This window comes from Danio rerio, chromosome 7 (genome assembly GCF_049306965.1).
Source record: "Danio rerio strain Tuebingen ecotype United States chromosome 7, GRCz12tu, whole genome shotgun sequence".
NCBI lineage: Eukaryota > Metazoa > Chordata > Actinopteri > Cypriniformes > Danionidae > Danio > Danio rerio.
Genome location: NC_133182.1, coordinates 12,940,405 through 12,958,832, shown reverse-complemented (window position 1 = coordinate 12,958,832; position 18,428 = coordinate 12,940,405). Strand labels below are relative to the sequence as shown.

The window sequence follows — 18,428 nt, the reverse complement described above, 5'->3', positions numbered from 1 at the left end:
TTTGTATATATTTTTCTGTATACCAGTATTTAGCGCACTAGTATACTAGTATTCAAGAGACATTTAAAGGCTTAAAAAGATTAATTGAGCAAATTATGGTAATTAAGCAAGTCATTGTAAAGACCAGGGGTGGCCAACCCTGTTCCTGGAAAGCCACCTTCCTGCAGATTTCAGTTGCAACCCATATCAAACACACCTGCCTGTAATTATCACGTGCTGTCCTAATTAATTGGTTCAGGTGTGTTTGATATGAGTTGGAACTGAAATCTGCAGGAAGGTGGCTCTCCAGGAACACGGTTGGCCACCCCTGGTATAGACGATGGTTTGTTCTGTAGATAATGAGGAAAAAATTCTACTTAAGGGGAGCTAATAATGTTGACCTTAAAATATTTTTTTAAAAATTAAAAACTGTTTTTATTCTAGGCAAAATAAAACAAATAAGACTTTCTCCAGAAGAAATAATAATAATTTAATATAATAATATTAAATAATTTTGTAATAATTTTGATTTTAACTGTACATACGATCTGTAGCATGTAAATGCCTGATGTTCTATTCTGCACTGCTGTCATACATCTGCATGTCATGTTTAATTCAGCACATGTCCTGTTATTATCTACGGTTCATATTGTGATCAAGGTCAGACTGAGTGCACTGCATTGTGGGTTGCACCATAACTTAAAGTGTATTCTGCCAAGAAATATCTGGTATTCTGTGCAAGTGTGCAAAAAAACATTTAAGTATTTTGTGCACGGGCAGAATTAGTATGCATTAGTAGCATTGTACAGTGCTCAAAGTAAATGAGTACGTCCCATTTTCATTCATTCTTTCGTTTTCTTTTCGGCTTAGTTACTTTATTAATCAAGGGTTGCCACAGTGGAATGAACCTTATCCAGCATATGCTTCACACAGCGGATGCCCTTCCAACTGCAACCTATCACAGGGAAACCCATACACGCTCATTCACAAGCATACACTACACACAATTTTAGCTTACCCGTTTCAAATATAGCACATGTCTTTGGATTTGTGGGGGAAACTGGAGCACCCGGAGGAAACCCATGCCAACACAGGAAGAACATGCAAACTCCACACAGAAATGCCAACTGACCCAGCCGGGACTTGAACCAATGAACTTCTTCCTGTGAGGCGACAGCACTACCTACTGTGCCATCATGTCGCTCACATCCCATTTTGAAAACGAATATTTTTATCCATTTCTATGTTAATATAGATCATATATTTGGGTGCATTTGAACAATATAGATTTCTAAAATGGAAATATTTATTAATATAATATTTTAGTCACCGGACATTTTGAGAAATAGAAAGATAATATAATTGAATTAATTCAAAATATTGAAAAAAATTACAAACTACAAAATTTTAAGAAAATATATGAAGTTTTTTTCTTGAATTTTGCTCTTTTTTTTAAGTACAATTTAAATTAAATATTTTCTACACTACCTGACAAATGCCTTGCCATTCATCCCAATTGTAAGAGCAACAAATAATAACTTGACTTCTAGTTGATCATTTAGAAAAGTTTATAGAAAGTTAGATAGATTTTTCTGATGTCAAACTGCATCCGGATGATCTCAAATACTGCGAAATACCTATTGGAACTTCGATTCTCACAGAAATCAGTCAAGTTTGATTAAATAAAAGTCATGGTTTGGGGTTACATTCAGTATGTGGAGTGCGAGAGATCTGCAGAGTGGATGGCGACATCAACAGCCTGAGGTATCAACACATTTGTGCTGCCCATTACATTACAAACCACAGGAGAGGGCAAATTCTTCAGCCGGATAGCGCTCCTCATACTTCAGCCTCCACATCAAAGCTCCTGACAGCAAAGAAGGTCAAGGTGCTCTAGGATTGGCCAGCCCAGTCACCAGACATGAACATTATTGAGCATGTCTGGGGTATGATGAAGGAGGAGGCATTGAAGATGAATCTACATAATCTTGATGAGCTCTGGGACTCCTGCAAGAAGCCTTTCCTTGTCATTCCTGATGACTTTATTAGTCAGTTATTTGAGTCATTACAGAGATGTATGGATGCAGTCCTCCAAGCTCATGAGAGTCAGACACAATATGAATTCTTTGTTCACTGCAGCATGACTTTATATTCTATACTGTACATTATTTCTGTTAAGTGATAAGACTTTTGTCTAAGCAAAGTCAGACCTTGCTGTCCTAATTAAATAGTAAAAATCAAGGCCTGATCATATTTTATTTTGCTTAAATAAGCATAATCTAGAGGCCTTTAGTGGCTAATTCGTACAAATTCGTACGATCTAATTTGTACATTTTTATACGATTTGCGTATCCCCCAATGACGGTTGGGTTTAGGGGTGGGGTTAGGTGCCACGCCTCCTTTTTAAAATCGTACATTTTCTTACGACTGAACTCGTACGAATTCGTACGAATTAGCCACTTAACTGCCAAAACGTAAAATACTTACGTTTTCTCGTGAGATCAGGCTGGCCACTTCTGATACCAAATGACCAACTAGAAGTCAAGTAATTCTTTGTTGTTCCTAAAACTTTGATAGGCAACAAGACTTTTGTCAGGTAAATTTGGCTCTACTGATTTTGGATCGTTATCATAAACTGTTTTATAAGATTATGTCCAGATTTGGCATCAGTACTGACTAATCTTATGTGCACAAATATAAAATTGTAAAGCTTCCTATACAAATATATTAATCTAAATGAGAAATTTGTGAAAAATGTACTCCTATATGTTGAGCACTGTATGTACAGTAGTATCCAGACATATCCTCATATCTTCAACAAAACACGATCAGTGGATTAGAAACACATCAGTGGTCTTTTACCTAATCTGCCGGCATCCTGCAACTGGATCTTCAGCATCTCCATCGGAGTGGTTATAATCACCTGCCCGAAATACAAAGCCAGAATTTTCTGTTTATCTGACTGATGTGTCCAGTGTATTGAAAATCATTCATTCATTTTCTTTTCACCTTAGTTCCTTTATTAATCTGGGGTCGCCACAGCGGAATGAACCGCCAACTTATCCAGCATATCTATTATGCAGCGGATGCTTTTCCGCACACACACACACACACACACACACACACACACACACACACTATGGGCAATTTTAACCTACCCAATTCACCTGTACAACATGTCTTTGGACAGTGGGGGAAACGGGAGCACCCGAAGGAAACACGGGGAGAACATGCAAACTCCACACAGAAATGCCAGCTGATCCAGCCGAGGCTCGAACCAGCGACCTTCTTGCTGTGAGGCGACAGCTCTACCTACTGCTCCACCGTGTCGCCTATTTAAAATCACAATATGTAAAAAAAAAAAAAAAAAAAAAAAAATATATATATATATATATATATATATATATATATATATTTTTTTTTTTAATATATATATATTTTTTTAATATATATATATTATATATATAATATATATATATATATATATATATATATATATATATATATATATATATATATATATATATATATATATATATATATATATATATATATATATTTAAATATTAAAGAAACACTAGAAGAAGGTTACATATTTTGTTGACTTATGTACTGACATTATCCCAAATATTTTAAAGTAGGCTGTGATAAAATCTGGGGAAATTAGCAATTTTAAATAGTGAGACGGAACGTGTGCTGTGTGTTCATGCTAATGTCATCACACACCCTTGATTTCTGCTCTGGTTTTGTATAAAATAGGGAAACAGCAAAGAGTAAAGTAACAAATTCTAAATACTCAAGTTACTGTAAATGAATAGGCTTTCTCAGGAATTGTACTTTACTGAGTAGTTTTAAAAATGTGTGTTTTTACTGGTGGATCATTCCGCTGTGGTGACCCCAGATTAATAAAGGGACTAAGCCGAAAAGAAAATGAATGAATGAATGCTTTTACTTTGACCCTTGAGAAAAATTTTTGTATCTTTACTTTTACTACACTATTTTCCTTCAACATGCAGTCACTACTTTATTTTTAATTGGGTAAGGTGATTGACTAAGTAGGAAACTCAGTTCTGTGATTCCTATCCAATCAAATCGCACATGGAATGTAAACCACATTACTGAACAACCTCAAGAAATTTATAAACAACCTCAAGACATTTATAACATATAAAGGCAGCAAACCCTGCTGGAAGCATTAAAAATGTCCAAGATGATGTTGAAAATCTTTCATGCAATTACCCAGAGACTGTCACTATGAGAAGATGGTCGATGTAATGCAGTACATAATGTTACGTTTACACACACACGCACAAAAATTGCATGTAAATCATCAACCTTTCACAGTGTAAAACTTTCTTTGAGTAATATTTACAACAGATACTTTAACTCTACCTGAACTAGATTTTTGGGCAAGTAATGGTCCTTTAACTTGAGCATGATTTTTCAGTACTCTTTTCACCACTGAATATGTTGTGTGTTTTATTAAACTTCACACTTCTTCTCTACGTGATCATGAAAAATTGTGGAGGATTGTGTCATAATAAAAGCTCTGCTGTTTTCGTTTTGCATGGCACTCATTTCTCATCAGTAACTGCTTCGGTGTCTCCACAGCTGTCAGCTTTACTCTGCTTCATACTACCATGATAATACTTTAGCTCAACCATTAACATGATTTCTGCAGGAGTCCTATTGGATGTAATGAAGACTACATTTCCCATGATTCCAGAGTCACACACTTTCAAGAGTCACTGTTTCATCAAAATAAGCCTTTATTTGTTGTGAAAACGCACCCTCTTGTGTTTAAACTTACTTACTGTACCTTTAATTAAAATAATAATAAGAACAATAATAACAACAACAACAATAATAATAATAATACATATTTAATGCATATTATAATAATGATAATGATAATAATGACAATGACAACAACAATAATAATAATAATAATAATAATAATAACAATAATAATAATACATATATGATGCATATAATAATAGTAATAATAATAACAATAATAATACATATATAATGCATATATATAATGCATATAATAATAATATTATTATTATTATTAATAATAATAATAATTATAATACATATATAATGCATATAAGAAGAAGAAGAAGAATGATAGCAATAATAATAATAATAATAATAATAATAATAATAATAATAATAATAATAATAATAGTAGTAAAAATAATAGTAATAAAATTAATAACAACAATAATGATAATAATAATAATAACAATAATAATGATAACAATAATAATAATAACAATAATGATAATAATAATAATAACAATAATACATATATATTGCATATAATAATATAAATAATAATAATAATAACAATAATAATAATGATAATAACAATAATAACAATAACAATAATACTGATGTTAATAAGTATAATGATGATGATAATATGATAACAAAAATAATAATAATAATAATAATAAAGATGTCAACTTCGAATTATTGGAATTTAAAAAAAAAAAAAACATGGAAAACAGAAACAAATCATAGTGAGTTGCTTGAGATAAGATTTGGAAGACACGGTTAATGGCAGAATTTGCATTTTGGCTGCACAGTTCCCTTTCAGTTGTACTTAAGCCAGCAAAGTACTTTAGGAAACTCAACACTGGAGGAACAAGCAGCTGTTTTGTGTGAGTTTGAGAAATGTGGGTCGCATGAGCGCAAAACAGAGAGACTAACCTGACAGGTCCCAGCACCACAACCTGCTAACATTTCTCTAACCAGCGTCAACTTCTCCCTGCAAGAGAGCCAGAAATAAAGACACAAAAAGCATTATTTTTTAGATGAGCAGATCTTATTTTAAGAGAAATGCTTCACTTTTATTTACAAATTTTTATGAATCACACTAGATAATCAATTGAAATAAAAACAGGGCACAATATATTTTATGGTGGGCGAATTTTTATTTTTATTATTTATTATTAATCATTCAATTATTCATTTTCTTTTTGGCTTAGTCCCTTTATTAATCTGTGGTCGCCACAGCGGAATGAACCGCCAATTTATACAGCATGTTTTACGCAGTGGATACCCTTCCAGCCGCAACCCATCTCTGGGAAACATCCAAACACTCTCATTCACACTCTGACACTCATACATTACGGCCAATTTAGCCTACCCAATTCACCTGTACCAAATGTCTTTGAAATGTAGAGGAAACTAGAGCTCCCTGAGGAAACCCACGCGAACACGAGGAGAACATGCAAACTCCAACAGAAACGGCAACTGACCCAGCAGAGGCTCGAACTAGCGACCTTCTTGCTGTGAGGCGACAGCACTACCGCGCCACCACCACGCCTATTTATTATAGTTTATATTTTATTTTGATGCATTTTATATAGTTAATGTCCAGTTTTTTTTTTTTTTTTAAAGCTCTTGCCTCCTCATATGCAATGACAGCACACACACCCAAACACACACTTATTTCAATAATTCATCCACACATTGCAGTCTGCTAGGCCATATTAATCAATAATTTAGAAATCGAGCTATTAGTCTCCAGCACCGAGATGCTCACCAGAGCTGCAGGTATATTCAAGGTGTACTGAGTTATACTGCGGTATCAATCCATAATGCACAAGCTTTTATCGAGATCTACTCTGTTTTTTAAAAGTCTGCGTGCAAATCCAGCGGCGCACTGGATTCATTCTCTTAAAAAAGCAGAAGTGAAGATGAGACTTCATCGCCCTCAGCTAAAAGAATAAATTAAAAGGAGATTTCTAAATCAGTGCAACTGTTCAATAAGTTATGAGACCTCCATTACGTCTCATTGCAGAGCACGCTCATGAGTAAATGAGTCACACAGATGAGAAAATGAAGACATTTTAATGAATACAAAGCACTAAAACTGTGTAATGAAGGTTTATTCTGAGAGGTGGAACTTTGGAAGGACACAAGTGGTAATTTCATACATGTTCTTGCAGACAGTTCATTAAAACAACCAAAAAAAAAAATGGTTCCTTAAAATAAAATATTGAAATAAATTAAATTATTTCAATTTATTTAATCAGCAAGATGCCAAAGAAATATTTTAACTATAACTATATATGTGATTTTATCTTATTAGTATACACTACCTGACAAAAGTCTTGTCGCATATCCAAGTTTTAGAGCAACAAATACTAACTTGACTTCTAGTTGATCATTTGGTATCAGAAGTGGCTTATATGAAAGACAAAGGCCTCTAGATTATGCTTATTTTAGCAAAATAAAATATGATCATGCCTTGATTTTTAAATATTTAATTAGGACAGTAAGGTCTGACTTTGCTTAGACAAAAGTCTTATCACTTGACAGAAATAATGTCCAGTATAGAATAAAAAGTCATGCTGCAGTGGAGAAAGAGTTCATATTGTGTGTGACTCCCATGAGCTTGGAGGACTGCATCCATACATCTCTGCAATGACTTAAATAACTTCTTAATAAAGTCATCTGGAATAGAAAGTGTTCTTGCAGGACTCCCAGAGTTCATCAAGAGTCTTTGGATTCATCTTCAATGCCTCCTCTTCAATCTTACCCCAGACATGCTCAATAATGTTCATGTCTGGTGACTGGGCTGGCCAATCCTGGATCCCCTTGACCTTCTTTGCTTTCAGGAACTTTGATGTGGAGGCTGAAGTATGAGAAGGAGTGCTATCCTGCTGAAGAATTTTCGATGTGTAATGCAGCACAAATGTCTTGATACCTCAAGCTGAGGTAGACTTTTGTCAAGTAGTGTGTATCTTTTTTTTTTTTTAATTATAATTTAAACCAAAAATAAACAAAAAGGAAACTCTAAAAATGAGAAAAACATTATTTTGTTATATTTATTAATTAACATTATCAATAATTACAATTTCAGTTGGCTTTAAGGTTACAAGTCTTCTTTCTTATTTTTATCTTTTTATCCTTTTCTTCATTTAGATTTTTTATTAATAATATTATATTGAAAAAAATAAATAAAACTTCAGCTTTTAACTTTGTAAATAAATATGTTCATATTTTATATATCGTATATAATAATTAAGCTGAAAATTTATTTTATTATAGCTGCATTTCCAAGTCAACAATATTATTTATTTAAACCTAAATGCATAAGTGCAATAATCACTGTTTTGTGGGTATCATTTTTTCAAGAAATAAAATTCAGTTATACTTTTCTACACAAGTCTATTTCTTTTTTTTTTTTTTTTTTTTTTTAGGGATTGTGCATAATTCAGAATTAAACTGAGAATAGCTTTAAATGTAATGCAACTGCATGTCCCTTACTAACTCAGAATTTAACTCTTAATCCTAAATTTTAACCTTCTAAGTAAGAAATATGAGAAATGAATTGCACTGCAAGGTGTAAAATAAAATCTTATTTTCTTCTCACCCGTCTTTGGAGAGCTGCTGTCTGAAGAAATCATTGGCGACCAGTTTGATGGCCTTTTCTGGAGTCACAAGAGCCAGATTAACAGCAGCCCCTACACATGAAAGGAGGGATATCAGGAGGAAAAAAGCAGAAATAATGGAGTTTCTCCGAGCATCAACACTTCTGGATGAGCTAAACACAAATACACAATCACCTCTGTACATCCCAGTGAATCCTTCAGACCGCACGGTTTTCATCAGACAGTCAGACCTGTGAATGAAACACATCCAGACACATACAGCTGAAGTCAAATTATTTATCCCCTCTGAATTTTGTTTTATTTTCCAAATTTTTCCCAAATGATGTTTAAGAGAGCAAGGAAATTTTCACAGTATTTCCTATAATATTTTTTCTTGTGGAGAAAGTCTTATTTGTTTTATTTCGGCTAGAATTAAAGCAGTTTTTAATTTTTGTAAAACATTTTAAGGTCAAATTTATTAGGCCTTTTAAGCCATATTTTTTCGATAGTCTACAGAACAAACATCATTATACAATGACTTGCCTAATTCCCCTAACTTGCCTAATAAACCTACTTAAGCTTTTAAATGTCACTTTAAGCTGAATGTTAGTATCTTGAAAAATATCTAGTCAAATATTATTTACTGTCATCATGGCAAAGATAAAAGAAATCAGTTATTAGAGATGAGTTATTAAAACTATTATGTTTAGAAATGTGTTGAAAAATCTCTCTCCATTAAACAGAAATTGGGGGGGAAACATATATGGGGGGCTAATAACTCAGACTTCAGCTGTATATAATGCACAGGCCTATACATAGAGGACATATAGAAGTATATATTTGCTCAGAAAATTAAAGGAGAATAATACCTACATGTTAGTGTATACACGTGATCCATTTTGCTGGTTTTGAAGGCGTGTTTTTGCCAGATCAATTGGAAAAACACAAGTGACGCCAATCAGTCCAGCAATGCCTCCATTGATGAGTTTAGCTGGCAGACTGAAATATGAATGCAGATAATATAATACAATGTAAATTTTTAAGCTTTAGCGCGCCCCCTTCAAGATGCTTGTCGTTTGTTTTTCATTTGATGCACATGAGTTCAACCACTACTGGCAGAGCTGTGATAAAACCAAATGCTTTTTTGAGGGGAGGAGCTACACTGTCCCACAATGTCTTATTTTTCAGTTGAGATTACATCAAACATCGAATAATGCACATTTCAAAGCACTTCATGGGACATTTAAGCAGCATAACGAGCTATTTTTAATGTCTGAAAAATTAATGGAAGTGAATGAGACTGGAGCCAATAAGGTTCCAATGGCTGCACACACTCTATATCAGTGGTGCTCAACCCTGCTCCTGGGCCCGGTTTTTCAAAAGTAATCTACTAGGATTTTGGATAAGGGATTGGATCAAATCTTGAAAATGGGTTTTTCAGAACTTTTTCAGAATCAGGTAGTCCAATCTTGGTTTTGATCCGGATCAAACCTTTAGTTTGGGTTTTTCAGACCTTTTTTGTAGAATCTGGATCACTTTGATCCAAAAAACCTGGATTAAACTGATCCCATCAGAAGGGTGGATTTAGCGTGGATTTCATGTCCAAAATGAAATGAAAACTTAAAAAATGTATTAAATAATACTATTTTTAGATCATGCAGTATCTTACAAGATATACTATTTATTCATAAGGTTTTAATTTTATTTGTTCATCTGTCAGGCTATAGTGAGTATAGGCTTTAATGTATTTAGCCTTTCAGCATAGGCCTAGAGCAAAGTAGAAAGAGTTTGGCCTCATAAAATAATCCCCCAAACAGCTGTCAAAACTGACCAAAAAAAATCTATTTTATTCTGTCACTAATTGATATATATATTCATCACAATGGAAAATATTTTTCTTTTTAGAATATTTATTAGTGATGCATGCAAGGATTACAGAATAACAAAAAAAATTGCACAGAATTTTTGAAATCACTTTCAACAATTGCAAAAAGAGACTAAAAGGCTAGAAGCACAGCTTCGTCTGGCAGAGAAACAACTGACTCTGACCAAACTGCAGACAACCAAGGCCAATGACTTGAGATTCGCCTCCTAAAGGCTACACTCAGACAAGCTGCTCTCTCCACATCAGATGAAGAAGTCTGAAATTATTGTGGAGTTTCTGACATTAAGTCTTTTTTTTATTTACATCTATATTTGAAACTTATTATAAATATCCTCAATACTGCTGAAAGAGGATGGGGTGGGGTTTTTCTTGTTTTTATTATTTATTATTATATATTATTGATAATTATTTTAAAAAAATTGTTTTCATTTCAAATAAAAATAAAGTTATATTGGCCCCACGCTGGCTATTCTACTTGTCGCTCTTTACATATCTACAGTTCTACATTGTGATGTCCTATGCTGTTTGAGCACTGGTTATCCAGATTTAGTGACCCTGAAAAGTTCCTATCCGGATCAGAGTGATCCAATCCGATGTTGCTTTGAAAAACTGGCTCAAAAAGTAAGCTGGATTACTTGATCACGGATCGCAAAAACAGGATTACTAAATCTGGATCAATTTTATCCGGATTAAACCTTTTGAAAAACCGGGCCCTGGAGATCGACCTTCCAGCAAAGTTCAGCTCAAACCCTGATCAAACACACCTGAACCAATTAATTAGGACCTGAACAGCACTTGATAATTACAGGCAGGTGTGTTTGATATGGGTTGCAACTGAAATCTGCAGGAAGGTCGAGCGCCAGGAACAGGGTTGGTCACGCCTGCTTTATATAATGTCAATATTATAGTTATTAAAACCACTGGGCTCTAAATAAAACTCACCTGATCTGATTGTCAGCCATTTCAAATGAAAACAAAGCAATCAATGTATCAGAGCAGATGTTATGGCATCACATTTGCATTTTCAGAGAGTCAGAACTGCCTTCGCTGTGGCTGATATTGATGTCCAGCGCATTTCTATAGCTGTTCCTGTTTGAGCGATTTGTAGTCAGAGGGGATGTTTAACATGGTCACTGAAAAGATGGAGATGAGCAGGACTTCAGGCTGAAATCTTTCTTATAATGCCTAGAAATGTAAAAGAAATAACATATATTGTTATATCAAACCAATTATTATGCATGCATTATACATATTATACATATTAATCATATTGAAGTACCAAAAAGTTTAAAATTAATTTTGTCATGGTTTTTTTTTATGATTCAATTTTTATTTTCTTTTTCTTCAATAATCTCACAATGCAATCAGTTTACACATTTTACCTCCTTTTACCATCCCCTTATCCCTCCCCTACCCTACAGCGGCAGTGCTGTCGTTGAGTATTGCTATCATAGAACCAGTAAACACAAATACTTATTACTTAACTCCATAGGAACCGTAACAATACAATAAAACATAAATAAATAATAAAAAATAAATAAATAAATAAAAATAAATAAATAAACTAAAATAAACAAATAAGTAATTACATTTTTGGTGTGCGTTTCACCACAATGACCTTATTCCTTCTCCAAAAATGCCAAGTAATTTCCCCATCTTCTCTAATAAACATCCAATTTATCTAGTATCCTGTATGTAATTTTTTCATATGCTGCCACCTTCCCCAGTTCTGTAACCCATTCTTGAAATGATGGTGACAAGGGGGGACAATCGAACTAGGGTACATTCCAGACAATTGAACCAAGTGTGAAAGCAACCGTAAAGAGTTCACCCAAAACTTAAAATTCTCTCATCATGACTTTGACATTTTAAAGTAAACTGGATAGAAAACTGGATAACCACTGATATCCATAGTATCCCTGCTGAAAAATCCAGCTTAAACCAGCCTAAGCTGGTTGGCTGGTTTTAGCTGGTCGACCAGGCTGGTTTTAGAGGGGTTTTGGCCACTTCCAGGCTGGTTTCCAGCCATTTCCAGCCTGGTCTTAGCTGGTCAGGCTGGGAGATGACCAGCTAAAACCAGCTTGACCAGCCTAGCCAAGCTGGGAGTCCAGCCAAAACCAGCTATATCCAGCTTAAACCAGGCTGGTCAAGCTGGTTTTAGCTGGATTTGGGTGGTCATTTTCCAGCCTGACCAGCTAAGACCAGGCTGGAAATGGCTGGAAACCAGCCTGGAAGTGGCCAAAACCCCTCTAAAACCAGCCTGGTCGACCAGCTAAAACCAGCCAACCAGCTTAGGCTGGTTTAAGCTGGATTGTTCAGCAGGGATCCAAAAGCACTGCAGTATTTGGGTGTTCTGTGTTTGTCTGAGGTAATTAGTCTATACCAAAATGTCTATATTTCATACAAAGTATTAAGCTGATCAGTCAGTTCTTATCATGTGACTTACTTACTTCAACTAGGTGCTCTTGGCAAATGCGAGCGTGCCCAATATGCGTGCACACAAAAGCTGCGCACCTCCATTGGAAACAACGTACTTGCGCATGTAAAAGATGTGATATGTGAAAGGCCCCATAAGTAGTTAAGCTACATTTACACCTGATCCTGCACAAAAATCTGACAGTTGCAGGGGCGTGGTTAAGTATATTAGCCACACCCAATACCTCAGACAGACATAATCTGAGAATTTAACTCAAAACAAACAGGAAGTGCATTTTCAGATTTCAATTAAAGATTACAAGGCCAAAAAATTGTATTTTTCCTAATGACATGCACAGATGAATTGTTCAGCACAAAACTAGCAATGCGAGCAAACGAATTCAATATGGTTAGTTTTGATTTCATGTGTACTTTAAGGGTATAGAGTGAGTTTCTGTAGCCATGGCAACTGCTGACTACGCTGCAAGTATCACAATGTTTGCTGGACTTCAAATGCATGTGTATGAAATTCAAGCTCGACGCAGGATCAAAGACACACACACACACCGTTCACTCCGGCCTGTGCCATTATCCATTAGTGAAAATGCAGAACAGTACGAATGGAAATAATACCAGAGACAATGGCAGCTCTCTGACTGTTCTGTGTTCAGAGGATCTCTCTAGAGGTGGTGTGGTGTGTGAAGGCTTGATAAAAGCGGATTTGTGTGTGTGTATGTGTGAGTGTGTGTGAGAAAGATGACATGTGACACTCTTCCTTTGTTCATACTTCCTAAATCTGCTCAGTGAAAGGACCAAACCTTAAGCTTAGTGTTTTTTATGAATAATACAAGCATCTCCCTCTTTTTCAGTGTGTGTGAGCGGTCTTATATAACTCGTGAGTTATGAATCTGCAAATCCACATGAATTATTGCTGCTTTCCAGAGACAGCATGAAAAATATGCCTGGAAACTTCTGAAAAATTAAGGTAAATTTGTTGCCATCGACTGTGAAATATGAAAAGGAGAGGTGTTGCTAAGCCTTCGGAAATGTTTTTTTACACAATTACTGGGACAAAATGAATAGTACATGTTGTTTTTTTCCCCAGGTTTGGCGTTAATGTAACAATATGCGGTTTAAAACCTTGGCTTGTGTTGTTCATGATCGTTTTAATCAATTATTCATTCATTCAATTTCTATTGCTTTTCCGGGGCCGGGTCGCGGGGGCAGCAATCTCAGGAGAGAACCCCAGACTTCCATCTCCCGAGACACTTACACTCTATTCACACGGGGCGTCAGCGTCAACGCTTCCCATTCACTTTGAATGGGTGACGTCAGGCGTTGCCGAACTGCATTGTGGATCCGTCAGCACCGCTTCAGAAGCGTTGCTTGCTGCAGAAGTTGGGACTAGCTCAACTTTTCATGCGCCAACGGAAGCGTCAGCCAATCAGATCGCTGTATGCAAATACACCAGCTCAGACAGTGGCCTATTGCTGACTGAATTTCATTGGCTGACGCTTTATGACGATCGCATCAGCCCCAACTTCAGACACGCCTTCAGTCAAGCGTTGACTCTGAAGCCCCGTGTGAATGGGGCGTTACTCCAGCTCCTCCAGGATATCCCGAGGCATTCCCTGGCAAGCCAAGAGACATAAGCCCCTTTCACACAGTGATACTGGTAAATATCTGGAAAATTTTCGGAACGACTTTACCGGTGAATTCAAAAAAGCGCTGTTCACACAGGCACGAACATTACGGAATTTGTCCGGAAAAGACCGTTCCCACATTCATTGCAGAATAGCAGTAAATTCTGACAATATTAACAAGAAATAACTTCTAAATGGCTGCGCTTCTATTTGTAAACATTTGACTGCATTACAAACTCTGTGGATGGATCAGTATTGTGAACAACTTTGATGAAAACATATAGAGGAACACTTTCGCATGTTGAGATATACATGATATGTGTGTGTGTTGGCGCTCACGGGCTGCTTCACGGACACACTCGACACATTACGCAACTGTAGGAAGCAAAGCTTGAAGGTAAACAAACAACGGCTTATCATAAGCATCGTATCGATAATTATTTACACAGTTGACATTAAGAAGAAACATATAAACTTTGTCTGATCAACATCTAGCAGCTAAATGTGTCTGGAAAAATGTTCAAAGACTTTTATTTTCATAAACCGCGTGGCCGTGAATGCGTGTGGACTGTTCTGATTGGCTAAAGTAGACGTCTCACGTCAGCACGTCCTAGATGTGCACACGCTCTTTCCAGCAATCTTCCTTCTGCGTTCACACAGCAGACCATTCTGGCAAATTACCGGTAATGTTACAACTTCTCTTTCCGGAAAATAGCCGGAAAAAATTTACCGGTATTTTCAAAAAGGGCCTGTTCACAGATAGAGACCTTTCCGGAAAATTGCCAGTAATTTTCCGGAAAGGTCTGTATGTGTGAAAGAGGCTATGGTCCCTCCAGCACGTCCTGGGTCTTCCTCCTAGTGGGACATGCCTGGAACACCTCCAGGAGGCGCCCAGGAGCGATTCGAAACAGATGCCAGATCCACCTCAGCTGACTTCTCTCGATGTGGAAGAGCCGTAGCTCAACTCCGAGCTCCTCCTGGGTGACAGAGCTCCTCACTTTATCTATAGGGGTGCGCCCTGTGAAGGAAACTCATTTTGGCTGCTAGTCTTGAGATCTTGTATTTTCGGTCATGACCATAGGTGAGAGTAGGAACATAGATTGACCAGTAAATCGAAATCTTTGCCTTTTGACTTACTTCCATACAAAACTCCAAAATATTTCTACTACTAATAGAATAGTAGTAATACTACTAATACTAATACTACTCCTCCACCTGGGGTAAGGACTTTCCTCCAACTTGGAGGTGTGACCTATTATTTTATTTGATATTAAATAACACAATTTCCAATCTTACTTTAGCAAAAGTGTAAACATTAGCTACTGTAAAGAAATATTAAGCAACAGTAGTAGCCTGAAATAACCTGTCATTTTTTAAAGGTACAGTTTGTAGTTTTTCCACTAGAGGACGCAAATTCACTACAAACTAAGCCATAGTTTGATGATGGTGTAACTAATGCAGAGTTCAGACTTCATGATTTTGGCCCTGATTTTGACTCGCCGACAGGTTTTGAGAAATCGTCGACAAATGCCTGAAATCACAGGCAAATCGGTGGTCGTGCACGTGAATGACAATCACACAGTATGAACTATCAAGGACGCGATCTGAGAGAATCGCTGATGAGTCGCCGATGCCTGTGAGATATTTGGCGTGCTAAATATCTGGAGCTGTCAGTGATTCAAATCATGCCGTGTGAAATGAGTTTTGACTAAAAAATAACATTGGCGATCACCAACAGCCAATGGGAGAGCAGCATTCATTTGTGTGTGTGTACCTGCAGGCCAGCAGGAGGTTAAGGGAGAAGTTAAAAGCCCTCATTTTCGGTTTATTTGGACCCAAGAAATGGAGCAAAAACTAGCAGAGGTTTGACAGAAGCACCCGTGTTTGTTCTGATGTTTCACACTGAAAGTTAAAAAAGAAAGTTGAGGAGAAATTGCTAATTCCTTTCAAACCCAGGTGATCAAATATGTACATTTTCTAACCCATTAAAGGCTTCTTTCTCATTATATAGTTAATAACAAAAGATATACGTGTTTTTGGCTGTGAGACGTAGTTTGGACGAACTTGACGGCGATTCTTCCTATAGTAAAGTTATGTAATGTGAAATCCCTGTCGGCGATCCATCTTGCAGTGTAAACAACGCAGCGACGAAACGGTAGCCCAGATAGTCATGCAGAGTGAAAACATCTGTGACACAACTACTTTGAAAATCATGCAGTCTGAACTCTGCATTAGTGTGGAATCATGGGAGTTGTAGTCTTCATCCTATGAAATACAGAATTACAATTGATATGGGCTGAATTTAAACAAACAAATGAAGTTGAACATTACTAAATTTTATTTGTTTGTTTGTATTCAGCCTATATCAACGGTTTGCAACAATTCTGCAGAAATGTGTTAGATAAGAAATAAGTTGGTGAAATGACAGAAAAAAGTGCTGACATAAATTTCAACATCAACCCAGACTTTAAATCACTTCAAACTATTGAAAATGTCAATAAAAGTAACTTCAACATCAAAAGTTGTTGAAGCAAAGATCAAGGTCCAGTAATGCAATTTAAAAGCATTAATAAATGAAGAAAAAAAAAACATGAATAACAAAATTTAGTAAAATAAGATTGATTTTAGTCTTCAAACGTCAAAATACACTGAAAATAAATGATTAATTGGAATTATTAAATTTATTAATGTTAAGTCATTGCAAACTGTTTATTTGGGCTGAATTTAAATTCCATAATGTTCAACATAATGTGTTTGTTTAAATTCAGCCCAAATAAATTGTTTGCAACCACTTAAAAAATGTAGTAAATCCAATGATCCATTATTTTCAGTGTACCACTTTATAAACTGTCAAAATCAATAGAATAAATTGCTTTCTACAATACCACACATACAATCGCAAATCATTTAATACATACATGAGAAACATCTGAGACTTGGTAGGTACTTACATGAAACCCAGCTGAGAACTTACAGTCTCCTGAGCTGTGAACGAAAAACTCTGAGCGAAGGATGTTTCAACGGTAAAGGCTTTGAGGTTTTTATTCTGTGCACTACAGCTAAAACAAGCCCGCTGAATGATGTGACACATAAAACTCTGGCAAATCCTGCAGACTCACATTTATCCTGAATCCACAGGCAGTCTCCACAATGCATCCCATTGAGAGATTATGTTCAGAAACCCAAAACCAGCCATTGATAAAGCTTACAGGAACAGAGGCTGCTGTAGTGTGGAACGAGAGAGAGCAAGTTAATATAAGTGTGTTCAAAGAGGACAGAGAAAGAAACGACCTGAGAGTAAAAGATGAAGAGATGATGAAGGAAGAGTCCCAGAGACGTTTGCTTTCATTATTTCTCTCTGCTTTACTTTCCACACATTTCCCCAAACAGAACCACAGATATTAAAACACTCTCATTTCTTATTTGCCTTACAGTCTGACTCAATAAGCATTGGGCTCTTAAAAGGTGTTTGGAGAAAATGCCCGCCAGTAACAGGAACGCTGTTTACAATTTACTGTAGAATCTATAGTAACTTACTGGCAGCAGTTTACCAGTAACTTACTGTAAATCAATTACAGCATGAATACTGTACATTTACAGCACCAGTTACCTTGCAGTGTATTTACTTTCTTGTATATCTTTACTGTAAAATATACAGCCATTTTCACAATGCAACATTAAATTACAGTAACATCTGTCCTACAGTAATATTCAGTTCATATTACAGCTCAGTTTACCAGAAACTTACTGTAAATCGATTACAGCAAAAATACTGTATTTACATTTATCTTGCTGTATATGAATTTACAGTATTGTATGTATTTACTGTAAAATATACAGTCATTTTTACAACTTTTAAATACAGTAATATACTGCATAACTGTCCTAAAGTAAGATTTAGTTCATATTAGAGCTCAGTTTGCCAGTAACTTACTGTATATCAATTACAGCACAACCACTTTACATATACAGCACAATTTACACTGCTGTGTATGTATTTACATGGTTGTATATCTTTACTGTAAAATATACAGTCATTTTCATAATAAATTAAATTACAGTAATATACTGCATTACTGTCCTACAGTCATATTCATATAGTTCATATTACAG

The 18,428-nt window shown here is 35.7% G+C and overlaps 1 protein-coding gene across 2 annotated transcripts in view; it reads right to left on the bottom strand.

Annotated features, from left to right (window-relative positions):
- slc25a22b (solute carrier family 25 member 22b) overlaps positions 1-17,582 on the bottom strand; it is a 473,977-nt gene extending 456,395 nt beyond the window's left edge. For both annotated transcript variants that reach the window (XR_012383166.1, XM_009302949.5), the window contains exons 1-7: positions 17,267-17,582; positions 11,200-11,442; positions 9,246-9,371; positions 8,568-8,623; positions 8,375-8,465; positions 5,701-5,758; positions 2,842-2,902 (exon numbers count right to left, since the gene is read on the bottom strand). Coding sequence is in view for 1 of the 2 variants with exons in the window: in XM_009302949.5 (XP_009301224.1) it covers positions 2,842-2,902; positions 5,701-5,758; positions 8,375-8,465; positions 8,568-8,623; positions 9,246-9,371; positions 11,200-11,219 (412 nt within the window). In the remaining variant the exon portion in view is untranslated. The remainder of the gene's footprint in view (positions 1-2,841; positions 2,903-5,700; positions 5,759-8,374; positions 8,466-8,567; positions 8,624-9,245; positions 9,372-11,199; positions 11,443-17,266) is intronic.
- Positions 17,583-18,428: the final 846 nt, after the last annotated feature.